Here is a 14053-nt window from a genome sequence, read left to right on the forward strand (position 1 = left end):
CTGTTCCCATGATCCCATAGGGTCATGGTCCTGATGCACCCCTCTAGTCTGTGGACTACATAACTTGCTCATGAACAGACCTAAAAGAGCCTTGTAATGAAAATACACTAGGTCTTTATTGTATCTCCCAAATACTAGTATAAAGCAGCTGACTTTGTCCACTTAGCCATACATAACACAGGTTTCATTCATCAGTAAATCACATTGAACTGGAACAGAAATTAGATACTGTATTAAGTAAGCTCAGCTTAATGGTGGAAATCAGTTATGCTTTCCTAGTCCAGTTTTATCTCTTATAGCAGATGGGCCACTGAATTATTCACCACCAAAGAACAATGAATGATATCTGATGCAATATATATGGCATGGAAAATCTAGAGAGAAAGCAAACGCACATAGTGTTTGATAATAATCTTACTCCATCTGTTATGACAACCTTAGGAGAAACACTGTTAGAGGGACTGTGTCTGCATGCACAGTGCTTAGTATCAAAAGACACTTCACTGTCAAACACAGTTTGGCAGCAAGCTATGCCTTTTGTTGCATGCATAAAGAACTCCCAGTTTTATGCAACTGCTCAGCCACAGCATTTTCCAAAACTGCAGTTACAGTTTACTGTGTATATCAATCATGAGCATATGTTATAAAAATGTATGATTTAATAATCCTCCCAAAAATGCCTGCATGGAAAAAGAAAGTCTGAGAACGTATACCTTTTATGCTATAAATTGCATTTGGCACTAAAGCCTCCTCTTGGATGTAGTAAGAAGGATCTCTTTTTTTGCTTTTTGAGGATGGTTTTCGCTGCCTGACAGAGCAGTGGGATGCTCCATGCCTCAGTCATTAGAATGCAGACCGCAGCTCACTGCTGTGCGCAGAGGAATGATGAAATAAGGGCTATAAATAGCAGCCTCCCAGGATCCCCTTTACACACACTGTAAACATTTCAGAGCAAGGCAGACATGCTGCTTCTTCTCTGAATTTCTCAGTATGCACTGAGAGTTTTGTCCATTTAGCCTTCTCACCTATACAGACGTGCAAGATGGGGGAAAATGACTCAGTAAATCAGTACACAGTGCAGAAAAAAACCCACATCATATGGGAATATTATTGGGTTAGGCCTTCTAGTTCTCAGAGACTGGGCGTGAGAGACATGTAACTGGCTAAGGAATCCTAGAATATGTAAAAATCTACTCCGTTAAAATTTTCATGTTAAAATTTATTAATATCTGTGTCAGCAAGCACAAATGTGTTAGCCAAAGGTAGCTTTGCTACGAAGGTGATGATAATAAAAAAGAGCGTTATTATGATTAACAACAACAATATCCCAGTTAGCAGTTTGACTGAGTAGGGAACCCTGTTGTGGTTGTACGATTGTCAGCTCATTTCCTCTTGACATAAGCCTGTTTACCGTCACCACAGATGGATGCTGCAGCATAACCCCTGTGTTCTGTTTGCTACTTAGCGATGGATTCACTGTTCACAGATCATACTTTCAGCTGACAGCATGCTTGGATGACTGAGAGAGAAAATAAATTTTGAAGTGACCAACATGGAATACATCTATGCTTTTTGGGGGAACAGTAAAGACCATTTCTCATGCCTGGAAATGCTCCTACGGGCAGGTGTGTTTAATCTGGTATAGTACAAATTAGATGTAGAGGAAATTTGGCATTGAGTAAATGTTTTATTTTTGTAAGGTAGTTGGTGTCAATTCATATTCCACTACTAATTTGTTTGATTCTTGGATCAACATGCCCTGGTGTGTAATATAAATATAAAGAGGCGAGGCATGTAACTGAATACAAATACATTATTTGGAATGAACAGATGTCCTATAAACAGATACAAATACAAATGCTAATGGTGGTGCACAGTTGTTTTTGTTGTATTTTGAAATCTGATTGAAACTAGAGGTGTGTATCGGACTGAGATTTAGTGGGACGCAAATTAAAAATGCAAGAGGTTTTTACTTTCATGCAACTGCATTCAAGTGGTGTTTGGTATTACGCTTGTGAGATGAAGAAGGACCACATTCATTAATGCGGGCATGAACAATGGATGTGAATAATACATTTGCAGCAACAGCTTCTTTGTGGTGGTTTGTACTATTTTACTAGAAAATGTTAAATACATACAAATAAATATAACTGTGGTAGCAGGGTTAAAAAAAATTTTTTTTTATTTTTAAAAAATAAAAAACAATCCTGGACGAATTTACTTTTAGGCCACGCCCACTTTAAGTGTCAGCTAATATTTGGAGTATTGATGAGGTTCACACAGTCTACAGAGTTGATGCGTTACACCCGTATTAGGAAGGTATAAGACATGCATCAAACTCCAACTGGTCCTTATTTATGTCCACTAGAGAGACTAAACCGATAAAGTTTCGTGTTGAACAATTCTGTTAGTATGGCTACACACTGAGTAGTAAAAATTGATCATCCAAAAAGTGGTCATTTTTACCGAACAGAAAACAAGTCTCGAGTTTCAACAGCCAGTTATTACCATCAACTGAACTTCTTATAACAAACATAGATTTATATCACAATTTTCAAACAAGAAGCAGGCCAGAATTGCGCAAAACACCATAAAATAACTAACATCCTGTAAGTGCCGCTGGATTGTTTCATATTTGAGCAGGTAAAGGATCTGAAATTGCAGTGATACAGCTCTCAGTGTGAGTAGAGAAGTCAAACCACCTACCTACAGTCTGTCCGTGTGTGTTCCTCTGACTCCGTGCTGTTGGAGCTCGAACAAAACAAAACAAAAAGTCATCATCCACGTAGATTTGATAAAGGTGCCTTTAATTGGCTTTGTTTGTGCAGCTGTCACGCCAGGGACGCCAATACAGAGTAAACGGTAAATAAACGTGTCCTGCTATACACTACAGACTGACAGCATTAGCGCAGACACCTTGTGAAGCAGCAGAGCATTCACAGTTCATCTCAGACCGTCTTTCCCCAATTTTGTCTCACATATCTTGCTTTGCTGTTTCTGCTTTAAAATGTTAATCATGGTTGTCGTTAGCGGGGATACGGGATGATGTCACTGCATTTAGTTGTACTTGTGCACCACTTTTTTCCTCCTTTTTCACACGGTCTGGTATTACAGGATATATGGTCAGGGTCGATTTTTTTGTTGTCAGAAGTAGCCTTTTTCGGTTGAAGAGGGTGCCTGTGCTGCAAGGATGGGTTGCGACGAAGAAATTGGTTGCCATGGCAATACTCTTTTTTTCCATGCTGACGTCACGCGGCCGCTCTTGGTGAATCCCTTTCCTCTGAGGTTATAACGTGATCGAGCGATCACGTCACCGGGCGCAGTGGTCGAGGTAAAATAGAGCAGCAATCGTGTCCTGACAGCATGGTCACGTCTTAATCAATTTTCTGAGCGCTTTCATGCTACAGTCATGCTGCACGCATCACGGTTTGCTCGAATAAATCAACACCAGACTACAACACGTATAAGGCATCCATTACACTTTTTATTTGAACTGCATCATATATCCTACATCCATGAAGGAAATATCCCTTCAGCTTGCAATTACCGATTAAATATTTGCTTAACCTATTAGAGCCTCAAAATTAATTCAGTGCTGCCACCTTATGGCAAAGGACTAACACTCTACACTTCTATAAACCTTTAGTTCAAGTTTAGTTTACTGTTTTATGCAATGCCATCTGAACACACTTAAAGCACTGTGCATGGCTCACTCACTGTGTGAAATTATGCGAGATAGTGACCATAAGGGGCGAGAGTGCTCAGTCACTTTATTTGTGTATGTGTGTATTTTTAAAAGATCACTAGAAGGTCATCTGTCCCAGGCCAAGTTCCATAATTAAGGTCTCAGCATGCCATCCTCAGCCAGGTGTATGATGGGGCATCTGTCAGCACCTGATGGGAGTGTAATTAGCACATGGCTTCAGCGTGCTACTTCACTCCTAACACACCCTGTCACGGCAGATACACACTCCTAACAACACAATAAGGGCTTAAAGCTTAAGTGATAATGTTTGAGTAATACATTAGGTAACAGGAAGTAAAATGATTTATTTTATTTTATTTTTTTTGGTGTCTAATCAAATGAGTAACTGTGATTTACAATCAGTGACCCTTGTCTTTTTCTATAAATTCATGGTAATGTGGTGAGTCCTATATCAATTAATAACAAAGGAGGACAAAACTAATTATGCTCTCATATATGTGCATTCTTAAGTTGGGTAAATGGTGATGACCATTACTTTACAATTACTTCTTAGACTGTCTATGTACAGAGATTAGTAGATTATTAGGAAGAATAGAGCATGCTAGAGAATAGAGAATGCTACCAGGGTGGATCATGTGCTTTGTTTACGGCCTGATAAAATAAATACAAAGGGGTGAATGATACACTGTCTGTTTTAGTGGATAATACTACAGGTTATTCCCTTGGGTAGCACTGGCTGTCATTCCACTACAGTTAAATGTTCTTCAAATAATAACTAACAACAATAATATAATTAATGCAGTGACTGGAATATGATCTGCAGAAGAGATTAGCAATGTATATTAAGGACTCTTGTGCACTCTATTTTCTCACATTTCTTCATCAATCTCTTACACTCTTACTACAGACAAATGCATCTACAGTTATCACAGGCATTTGAAAAAGACCTTTGCTTTTTTAATGCATACGGCTCATTTCACCCTCTTTTCTCTGCTGCCTTACAAGGCAACCATCCTGGCTGGAATGTTTACTTGTGCATTTTTTCATGGGATTAAAGTAATTCCTCTCAGCTGTGGAACTCCAGTGACCCAGCAGAACAAAAATAACCCATGGCTTGGGAATGGAGTGCTCTGCTGATTAAAGCATTAAGCAAACAGAACGAATCAACATGGGGCAGGTCAGCAACTCTGCAATGCTCGTCATTTTGTTGTTTGGTTTCACAAAAAGAACACAGTAATGTTCTACAATGTTCAACACAGCACAGGAAGAATAACAAATATTTATGACTTGTGCATACATGTGCATACACATGTAAGTACATTCTTAAAAGCCAGTTAAACAGGCTCAATTCCCACAGCATATGTGTGGATTCTAAAACTGACATGAATAAACTTAAAAAACATACATGTGGGCACAAATGTTGATGCCATAATGTACACTAAATGTAACCCATCCTCTTCTGTGTGACACTAGTTAATATATGGAAATATCTTCAGCAAGGTCTTTTTTTTGTATTTCAGTAGAGTTTAAGCTTTAAGCTAAGTTATCCACTGTATAATGAGTGAGACTTGAGCATAGTTTTTAGCAAGTGTTGAATAGTTTTCATTATTATTGCAATTTGAAGCCTTTCTAGATGCTTTCCCCTTGTAAGCACTGCCACTATAATAGATGTCTCCATCTATTTGCTCGACTTTTACACTACAGCAGGGGTGTCTTCATGATGACCTTGCAGGATCCCATCTCCACTGCCAGCTAATTAACACATGGTCCACTGTGTTAACTTATGACCACACCCACTGTGTTGGTGCATGTCTGATTGTAAGCCCCCTGTGGTTGAAGTGCACACATATAGAACTAATATTTTAAAAAGGCCAGGTTTTTTTAATCAGTTCTGATAAATGACAGCTTTGATAGAATTCAATTTTTAAAACTTGAACAACTTGTTACAAACCCTCCATCCATATTCTGTACCACTTATCCTACAGAAAGTCACAGGGAGCCTATCATATGGGACTCAGGGCACAAACAAGAAACACTGTGGATGGAGTGATAACACATCGCACTGCTTAATTGCCAAGACATGCCATTTGGCCTACAAAGCATCTTTGGACTGAAGGAGGAAAGCAGAGTACCCAAAAGGAAACCCCTGCAAACCCCATGCACACAGTGCATAAATTGAATACCCAACCCTGCAGATGCAGGGCAAATGTGCTAACCATTAAACCAACAAATCAAAGCTGGTTGGAGTAGGAGATATACTTACTAATTAAGACAACTTTTATAATCAGAGTCAGAAGCTTCAAGACTCACAGAAATAGCATATCTACAAAGAATATCTACAAAAATATATACAAAGAAGTGCCTTTTTAATATACATAACATACATAATAAACAAAATCTTGCAAATAAAAAATGTAGGTCTTCACAGAGATTGTTTCAGCATATCACTACTGGCAGCAGTGTATAGCCTTCAGATAAGATAATACCAGGTTTTATACAAACCACATGAGTCATCAACCTGGTCTACTTCATTGTACTGTATCAGTTTATTTAGGGAAAGTGTTGAGTTGACTGGCAACCACCCAAACAAACTCTTTATTCACACACACACTATATATATATATATATAGTGCATTAGTGTTTGACCACTAGAGGGAGATATTGAGATGGTAAAATGGGTGAAAGGAAAGAAATATTTTCGTGGTATGAACCACTCTTAATCCAGTAAATCATCTCTGTGAGTACAATTACAAAAATAGAACTTAGTTATGTTTAAGCTTTACATACAACATTTATCTAAGCAGTTATGTTATTTATATCCCAGTGTATAATTGATCACAGCTAGTGTGAATTTTATAAATGTGAACACAGTGTCATTGAGATGAAGCAACTTTCTGCATGTGCTCATTGTATCATAGTTTAATTCTAGGACAAATATTACTAAAGCCACTGGAATGACAAATAACAAATTTAAGATTTAGAATATTTCGTTTTTAAGGAGCTAGCACAGGGTGAAGTCGACGATGTACGGTCCAGGGTTAAACTAGTTTGGGTTTTGCATAATCTTCCTTTGTTTGTTTGGAATCCATAAACATGTATTCTGTTATAGCACACATGCACACAAAGGGTTAACTATACCATTTTTAATTCTTTGTCAAAATGAACAAATGTGGTGCAAATACCTTTCGTGGCTTGACAGCAGACCATTCTGTTGAATAAAAAAGCTGACATCAGAAGTTAATTGATGTCACTGCCAATGTGGGCTATCTGAAGCGATATAAAAGAGCCGCTGTTAATCACCAGCAGGGTTGATGTGATACACTGCAAATCCATCACTATGGGAAAGGTAAGCCTACTAGCTGCTTTTTTTATTGTATTCATTTGCACTTTGATTAAACATACCATCTAACAAAAATATTTGGTTTCAGATTATCTTCTACGAGGACAGGAACTTTCAGGGCCGTTCCTATGAGTGCAGCAGCGACTGTGCTGACCTGTACTCTCATTTCAGCCGCTGCAACTCCATCCAGGTAGAAAGTGGTTACTGGATGGTGTATGAACGGCCAAACTTTATGGGTTACCAGTATTATCTCCATAGAGGGGAGTACCCAGATTATCAGTGGTGGATGGGTTTTAATGACTGTGTCAGATCTTGTCGTATGATACCTCAGGTGATCCTCATTGTATCATAAAAATATATTTATATTAATATTGTTCATTTTGTGTATATTAAGATTAAAATGTTTTTTTTTTTTTATCCCTAGCAACAAGGATCTCATAGAATAAGGATCTATGAGCGTTCTGAATTTGGTGGACAGATGATGGAGTTTAATGAAGACTGTCCATCTGTTTATGATCGCTTCCACTACAATGACATCCATTCCTGCAACGTGCTTGAAGGATACTGGCTGTTCTATGAGCATCCCAATTACAGAGGCAGACAGTATCTGCTGAGACCTGGTGAATACAGAAGATACAATGAGTGGGGCGCCATAACCCCAAGAATTGGTTCCTTCAAGCGCATTGTCCACTCAAACTGAGTGGCTAAAATCTTGATCGAAGGAGTTTGACCAATAAATATCAATTTATCACTAAACCATTGTCTCCATTTTTTTTTGTTATTGAGGTCCAAATCTAATCTCAACAATAAAATGTTACACATGTATTTATAAGAAATAGTTTATTGATTATAAAAAAAAAAGAATTAACTCTTTCTAAATTTTAAATAAATAAAAATATAAATCATGGCTAATTCATGGTGTCCTTGAACATAAAGAAAATAATTCTAAATGTTCTGGAAAATCTTTAGATTTACCGAACAGAAATGTTATCCTTATTCAGTTTTCTATGGTGAATGCAAAGTAATACAGTACATCATTGTTTTAGAGACTAATTATTATATATTTTCTTTCACACGTTATAGTTATAGTTATAAGACTTTCTCTGATTTTCTTGTGTGTGTGTAAAACAGAAGGCCTTGATGCCTGTGCCATCTTTTTGGCTGGTGGCTTGCAGTGACTTGATGGCTAAATATTTGGCAGTAATGACATTGACAATATAATGTATAATATATATATTCTCAGTAGTTGGTTGGTTATTTCAGGCTTAAAACCTCATATAAGAGAAGTCCCTTTTTTGAAATAGGGGACATTCTGTGTGATTTTTGGCTGAGTAGATCATCTGATACAGCTCTTCTTCAGTTGCTGGACTTTAAAGAGCTTCATGGATTGTATCTTATCAGTGACCCAAATAGGATTAGAAGGATGAGCAGAGGGTTTTAAGAAAATATCTGTGCATCTAATCATCAGAGGATGCTTAATGCTATTTAAGATTAGGTTAACTGATATTTAATTTGATTATATTCATGAAGATAATACTGCTTCATTAAAAAAATAAGTTCAATATTATTCATTATGCTTGTCATTCAATATGCTATATATTTGTAGAAATGCAAACAAATCATATAACATGAAGGAAAGAATACTTTTTAATAAATAGAACAATACTTAAAAATCAGTGATGCGCCTGAAAGAGCCTACAATGGAGCAAGTAGCGCACCAGTCACGATATCTCCTGTAATCTCCAGGTTTCAGGAAGTACTGTCTGCCTCTGTAATTGGGATACTCATAGAAGATCCAGTAGCCATTCATCACTTTACAGGAGTAAACATGCCGGTGATGGAAGCGGTCCGAAACACAGGAACAATCATCCATGAACTCCATCATGTGACCAATGAAGTCAGGTTTTTCATAGAGTCTTAGTCTGTATAAGCCCCTGTACTGTAAAGAATGTATTCAGAATATATGACACAATAAGTGATAAAGATAATTTATATTTATATTTACCACATAACAGATTTGGAAAAAAGCATCAACTTCTGCATGTGATTTGAATATGAAAGACTAATTGTAAATGTAATTTTAAAGAAAAAAAATATAACAGGGAAAATTGCATTTTCATATTGTTTTAATATAAGCAGATTCTAATATGGACGAAATATTGTTATTTTATGAGAACTGGCTATCATTACATGACTCTTCATATTTTCCATATCAATTTAATGCCACAGGATAGCAGAATGGCAAACAGAGGCATACCGGTGGAATTATGCGACAGGATCTGATGCTGCTGCTGGCACCCATCCAACTGTGGTAGTCAGGATAGTCACCTTTTTTCATGAAATATTGGTGACCTATGTAATTTGGCCTTTCATAGATCATGAAGCAGCCACTCTCCACTCTGATGGAGTTGCAGTGGCTGAAATAGGAGTGCAGATCTGTGCAGTCACTGCTACACTCATAATTACGGCCTTGGAAATTCCTGTCCTCGTAAAAAATGATCTGGAATATAAAGCAATGGTCATGTTACTCATAAGAATAGTCTAAGGCAGTTAATGCTTTAGTTTAATACAAACAGTGGTACAAAAGATTCCCACCTTTCCCATGATGTCTGGTGAAGAGATTCTGTTTCCCAAGCTTTTTATACTCCTCTTCACAAACAAAGTATTATTATTTAAATCAACAGAACTGCCTAACTAGAGGGGATTGACATGTTGACCGTTGTGCTAGAGAACAACATTGATGCTGTAATTTGAAGCAAGAGTACATAGAAAAAACTTCTAGTTTTGTTTTTTCCACATGCAGGTCATAGACAAAGGGAAAGGACTGGTGTGGTATCCACTAGTCCATGTTACAATAGTAGCAGAACAATATGGAATGTCCATGTTGCATTACAAATGCTGTGAGATAAGACCAGGTACTCTGTTCTAACCCTCATGCATGAATAACATGCAAATAATTTGTTCTCCAGAATTCACAGCATTTGCTGAATGTTTACTACATTTTGAACTAAACATTGCAGAATTCATTAAAGTGATGATAATTATGGAAAGAATCTACTACACTGGGGTAGTCATCCATACGATCCATCATCAGACCTGTGTACTCCATGCAGTCACAAACTACCAACTGTAGACCCGCAATAATACTATGTATATAATAATATAATATGCAATAATAATATACATCTATCTGTGTTAACGTATGGGAAAAATGTGTCATGTAATTCCATTTCAGCTTTTTATTGTACAAACACTGCACTATGCACATAACATGCAAATCTTAGTAGTAGTATTAAATTCTGTTCCTATGTAATTATGTTAGGAAAAACATAATTATAAAGATTTATACCAAACTGCTGTTGAACACTCTAGTCTGACCACTCAGAAGATCTTGATTATTTATTTATTAATATATTTTTAGCATGGCTGACACCATGTTATTAATATAATCACATTAATATGCTCCTATTAATGCATAGGCTATAGTTTCTATAGTAACAGACTTTCCACATAATCTAAAAATAAATGGAATAAATAATTAAATACTGTGGTTTATATATAGTTGACAAATTGCTGCTAAGAGGAAAAACACTGAGTAATAAAACATAATAAATCTCTCTCTCTCTCTCAGTGTGTATATATATATATATATGTATATGTGTGTGTGTGTGTGTTTCAATGAAAATTAAAAACATATAACAATGAAAACAGATTAGAAAATAAATCATTCCAAAAGAGCAAACGAACAACCCAAAATGACTAACAGCATTTTATTCAGTGTAAGACAAAGCTATTTGTGTACAAGACAAATCAGTCGTATCTAGGATGGAGTCCATCTCTGCACTCACTTTATCCCAGTATCCCTTTTTACTCAGAGGCCTTTAGAATTATTGTGTGATTGTAGTCATACATAAGCTTATGATGCAAACAAACATCTGTCACACTATAGGATCTGTCAAAATAGTTCATAACATCTGGAGTATATATTAACTCCATTTTAACTCCATCACCTGCCTGATGTTCACAAAACGTGCAGCATTGCAGCATTTTGCGTGCAGCATCGTTAATGAGCAAATAAAGACTATATAGACCGTGCTATAAGAATAATCAAACTATTACAAAACAAACAAACAAACAAACAAAAAAACAACGTGTCTAAAATTCATGATGTGTATATATTTATAGCACCGGAAACAAAGTTGTTTGAAATAGTTGCTGGTTAATAAAGAATAAATAATGTTTTAAAGAATTGTTAGTGGATGGATTATCTTCAGTCCTGCTGCGATTCCTCAGAGTCTTCATAGTGCTTTGTTTGTTCTTTCAATGAATCCTCACTTCCCTGTATACAACAAAGTACAGATCATAAAATAAATGGGTTAGGTTATGCCTTAAATTCGCAGGACTCCATTTAGGCTTAGTCTGGTGTAAGACTTATCTTGTGGAGTAGGATTATGTACAGAACTATTCAATTTGTTTATCTGCATTTGCTAAATAACTGATAGAAGTTACTGAATGATTCATAATAAATAGATGAATAATAATGGGTTAAGATGGATCATTAGATGATAACAGGTGATATAGTGAAATAATCAATGCTTTATAGATAAATGTATCAAGAGGGAAGAAGAAGTGGTTTGTATTATGGCTCACACTTAAAGAAGTTAGAGAAGACAGGGTTGGGGAAGATGCCTTCTGCCTCTCCAGTGCTGCTGATGCCTCTTTATTTCGCAGAGTATTCCACCTTTTCAGCATCTGAGCTGGTAAATGTAAGCATGTTTTTGTGATGAACACATATCAGAAGTGCAACTGAATAGTCAATGCACAGTGCCATAGACAGAACTCACTGTGTTTTCTTGCATGGTCTACTGCCTTAAATGAACTGAGCATGGCAAATGGGTGATAGGACAAGGAGAAAGGATGAACAATGTTGGTCTGTGGAAATCACAACAGTGGAGGTGAGATGATAGTGGTTCATTACTCCAGTCTTACTGGGTCAGAGTTCAGCACAGTTTCAGGCCCTGCATGGATTCAACTCACCAGATTAGTAGACAAGTTTTTCTAGGTGAGTAAATGAGCAGGGAAAGCACCAAACTATGCTGGGCTCTGGCATTCAAATGTTTAACATAAAAGACTGGTTAACATTTTCTAATTTCAGTATAGTATTTCTATTAGTATTAGTATCTAGTATCTAGTATTAGTATTTCTAATTTTAGAACAGAGGACCGTCTGGGTTTGTTTTGGATCTCATGAAAAGCTGATTTAAAAAAATAAAATAAAATCTTAAAAAAAAAAAAAAAGTATTTCATAATAATAGTATTTAAAGTATTTAATACCACAACACTATATGATAAAAAAGAATGACTAGCTTAATTAATAAATTCAAAATGATATAAAATATAAGTTATAAAAGAAGAATAAATGTGCTGTTATTGATGAATAAATATCTTCAGGGCCATATCATCTAGGATGGAGTCCATCTCTGCACTCATTTTATCCCGGTATCCCTTTTTACTCAGAGGCATGTTAAAACAATGCAATTCTCTTACAAATTGTCATATTTTTTTTTTTTTTTTACTTTAGTGTCTGGATGAGGGCAGGAGGCAGATGGCTTGCAGGTATACAGTGACAGGATCTCATTTACAGGTAAACTATTCTGAAATGAAGAAATACAAGTATTTATTTTACTGACATGGTTATCAGCATGAGCCTAATATAGAGCTATTTAACAAACGTACCAAAAGCATCCCTGCGAAGGATGAGAGTATTATTGCCTCTCTTTCCATTTGATTAAGACAGTGAGTGGGTCTGGTACTGATGGCTCCTCTACAAAAACAGGTCACAGGTTAATATCTGCCAGCAAGGGTAGAACCACAAAAACACTGAAGATGTAAACATTATGAGCAATGTAAAAATTACATTTTTTAATAATCATACAAAACACATTACTCACATAAGTTGATTCACATCTGCACCCTTTTTCTCATTCAGCCACCATAAAGCCACACTTACAGCCAAATCATAATGAGCCTATATATAAATATATAGTTAGATATGTAGTTTGCACAGTGTACTACTACTACTACTACTACTACTAATAATAATAATAATATTTTATCTGCTTCCGGGCCTGCAATCTGAAAAATATTTCCAAATGCCCAACCATCTCCAAGTCAATTAAGTCCTATTTAAATTATTACTGGATCCTGCACAGACTGCTTGCAAAGAAAACAAAACAAAATCTGTGGGAGATTCAAGATAACCAAAACTATTATTGTGCTTATGGTATATATCATTTTATACATAATTCCTGCAACTACAGGTGATCCAGCTATGCCAGCCAAGGAGGAAATCTTTTCCCCATGCATTTTATACATAATTTTTGATTACTCATTTACCATATTTCAATATGGAACACTTACATATCATGTCTATAGAGGTGGTAGGCTTAATAGTACTTAAAAGATACTATTAACCCTTTCTACAATATGAACATAATACAGAGAACAAAACCTTATATACTGAGTAAGGCTTTCTATTTATTTAATCAGATTCTTACCAGATCATCCAACGTTGAGGAAGAACCCATCCCTTTGGGGTCAAAGCCATTTTCTCTGAGCTTTTGTCCAATATAATGACCACTCATAAAATAAGAAAGAAATTCTCTTTTACCGAAGCCATATTATTCAGTGACTGTTGCATCTTGCTCATGGAAATATATATTCTGTTATATTAATTAAACATCAGTATAAAGTTGAAACTATACCAGCATGAGTGTGTTCAGAGATCTTTGGATTAACAGACTTTTTAATTAGGATTTTAACTGTATAATCACACTCATTATTGAAGGCCTCATGAGGGACTTACAGTAGAGCTTCAATGTTTCGCTTCAATTGTCTGGTTTCCATGTTTCACATAACCAACAAAACAATCAGGCCTGGATCAGGAGGACATTTATTTCCAAATGTGCACACTGAAATAACATCCAAGAGGGAAAAAAAGCACTAAAA

General features: G+C 36.2%; 4 protein-coding genes across 5 annotated transcripts in view; 1 reads left to right on the forward strand and 3 right to left on the reverse strand.

The window, feature by feature from the left end:
* LOC131354119 (diacylglycerol kinase beta) overlaps positions 1-3265 on the reverse strand; it is an 89853-nt gene extending 86588 nt beyond the window's left edge. The window contains exon 1 of the mRNA XM_058391411.1: positions 2707-3265. The gene's annotated coding sequence lies outside the window, so the exon portion shown is untranslated. The remainder of the gene's footprint in view (positions 1-2706) is intronic.
* A 3833-nt stretch (positions 3266-7098) lies between these two features.
* On the forward strand, positions 7099-7746 carry LOC131354125 (gamma-crystallin S-1-like; the record flags this gene model as incomplete). The annotated part of the gene is made up of 2 exons (XM_058391424.1): positions 7099-7377; positions 7471-7746. Coding segments are annotated over 2 exons (555 nt in total), but the record flags the coding sequence as incomplete, so codon positions are not given.
* Positions 7747-8712: 966 nt separating this feature from the next.
* Positions 8713-9650, reverse strand: LOC131354124 (gamma-crystallin M2-like). Its single transcript, XM_058391423.1, has 3 exons — positions 9642-9650; positions 9304-9546; positions 8713-8985 (listed from the first exon to the last, which is right to left on the reverse strand). The coding sequence occupies exons 1-3, from the start codon at positions 9648-9650 to the stop codon at positions 8713-8715; spliced, it is 525 nt and encodes a 174-aa protein (XP_058247406.1).
* A 1178-nt stretch (positions 9651-10828) lies between these two features.
* Positions 10829-14035, reverse strand: LOC131354123 (uncharacterized protein C2orf80-like). 2 transcript variants are annotated; one of them, XM_058391420.1, is made up of 8 exons: positions 13911-14035; positions 13603-13684; positions 12997-13073; positions 12782-12869; positions 12622-12699; positions 11891-11978; positions 11697-11803; positions 10829-11385 (listed from the first exon to the last, which is right to left on the reverse strand). In XM_058391420.1, exons 1-8 carry the CDS (start codon positions 13949-13951, stop codon positions 11317-11319), a joined length of 630 nt encoding a protein of 209 aa, XP_058247403.1. In that variant the 5' UTR covers positions 13952-14035; the 3' UTR covers positions 10829-11316. The 2 variants fall into 2 exon arrangements, with proteins under 2 accessions (XP_058247403.1, XP_058247405.1); XM_058391422.1 differs by lacking the exon at positions 12622-12699.
* Between the last annotated feature and the right edge of the window lie 18 nt (positions 14036-14053).

The sequence above is a fragment of the Hemibagrus wyckioides genome, linkage group LG06 (assembly GCF_019097595.1).
Source record: "Hemibagrus wyckioides isolate EC202008001 linkage group LG06, SWU_Hwy_1.0, whole genome shotgun sequence".
Lineage (NCBI taxonomy): Eukaryota > Metazoa > Chordata > Actinopteri > Siluriformes > Bagridae > Hemibagrus > Hemibagrus wyckioides.

Excerpts from the sequence above, each read along its gene's own strand:
- LOC131354124 (XM_058391423.1), bottom strand. Across the intron at positions 8,986-9,303 it reads CCTGTCGCATAATTCCACCG|TACAGGGGCTTATACAGACT; the intron begins GTATGCCTCTGT and ends CATTCTTTACAG.
- LOC131354123 (XM_058391420.1), bottom strand. The coding sequence starts at position 13,951 with ATGGAAACCAGACAATTGAAGCGAAACATTGAAGCTCTACT. Across the intron at positions 11,804-11,890 it reads AGACCATGCAAGAAAACACA|CTCAGATGCTGAAAAGGTGG; the intron begins GTGAGTTCTGTC and ends TACATTTACCAG. Across the intron at positions 11,386-11,696 it reads CTTCTCTAACTTCTTTAAGT|GGAAGTGAGGATTCATTGAA; the intron begins GTGAGCCATAAT and ends TGTTGTATACAG.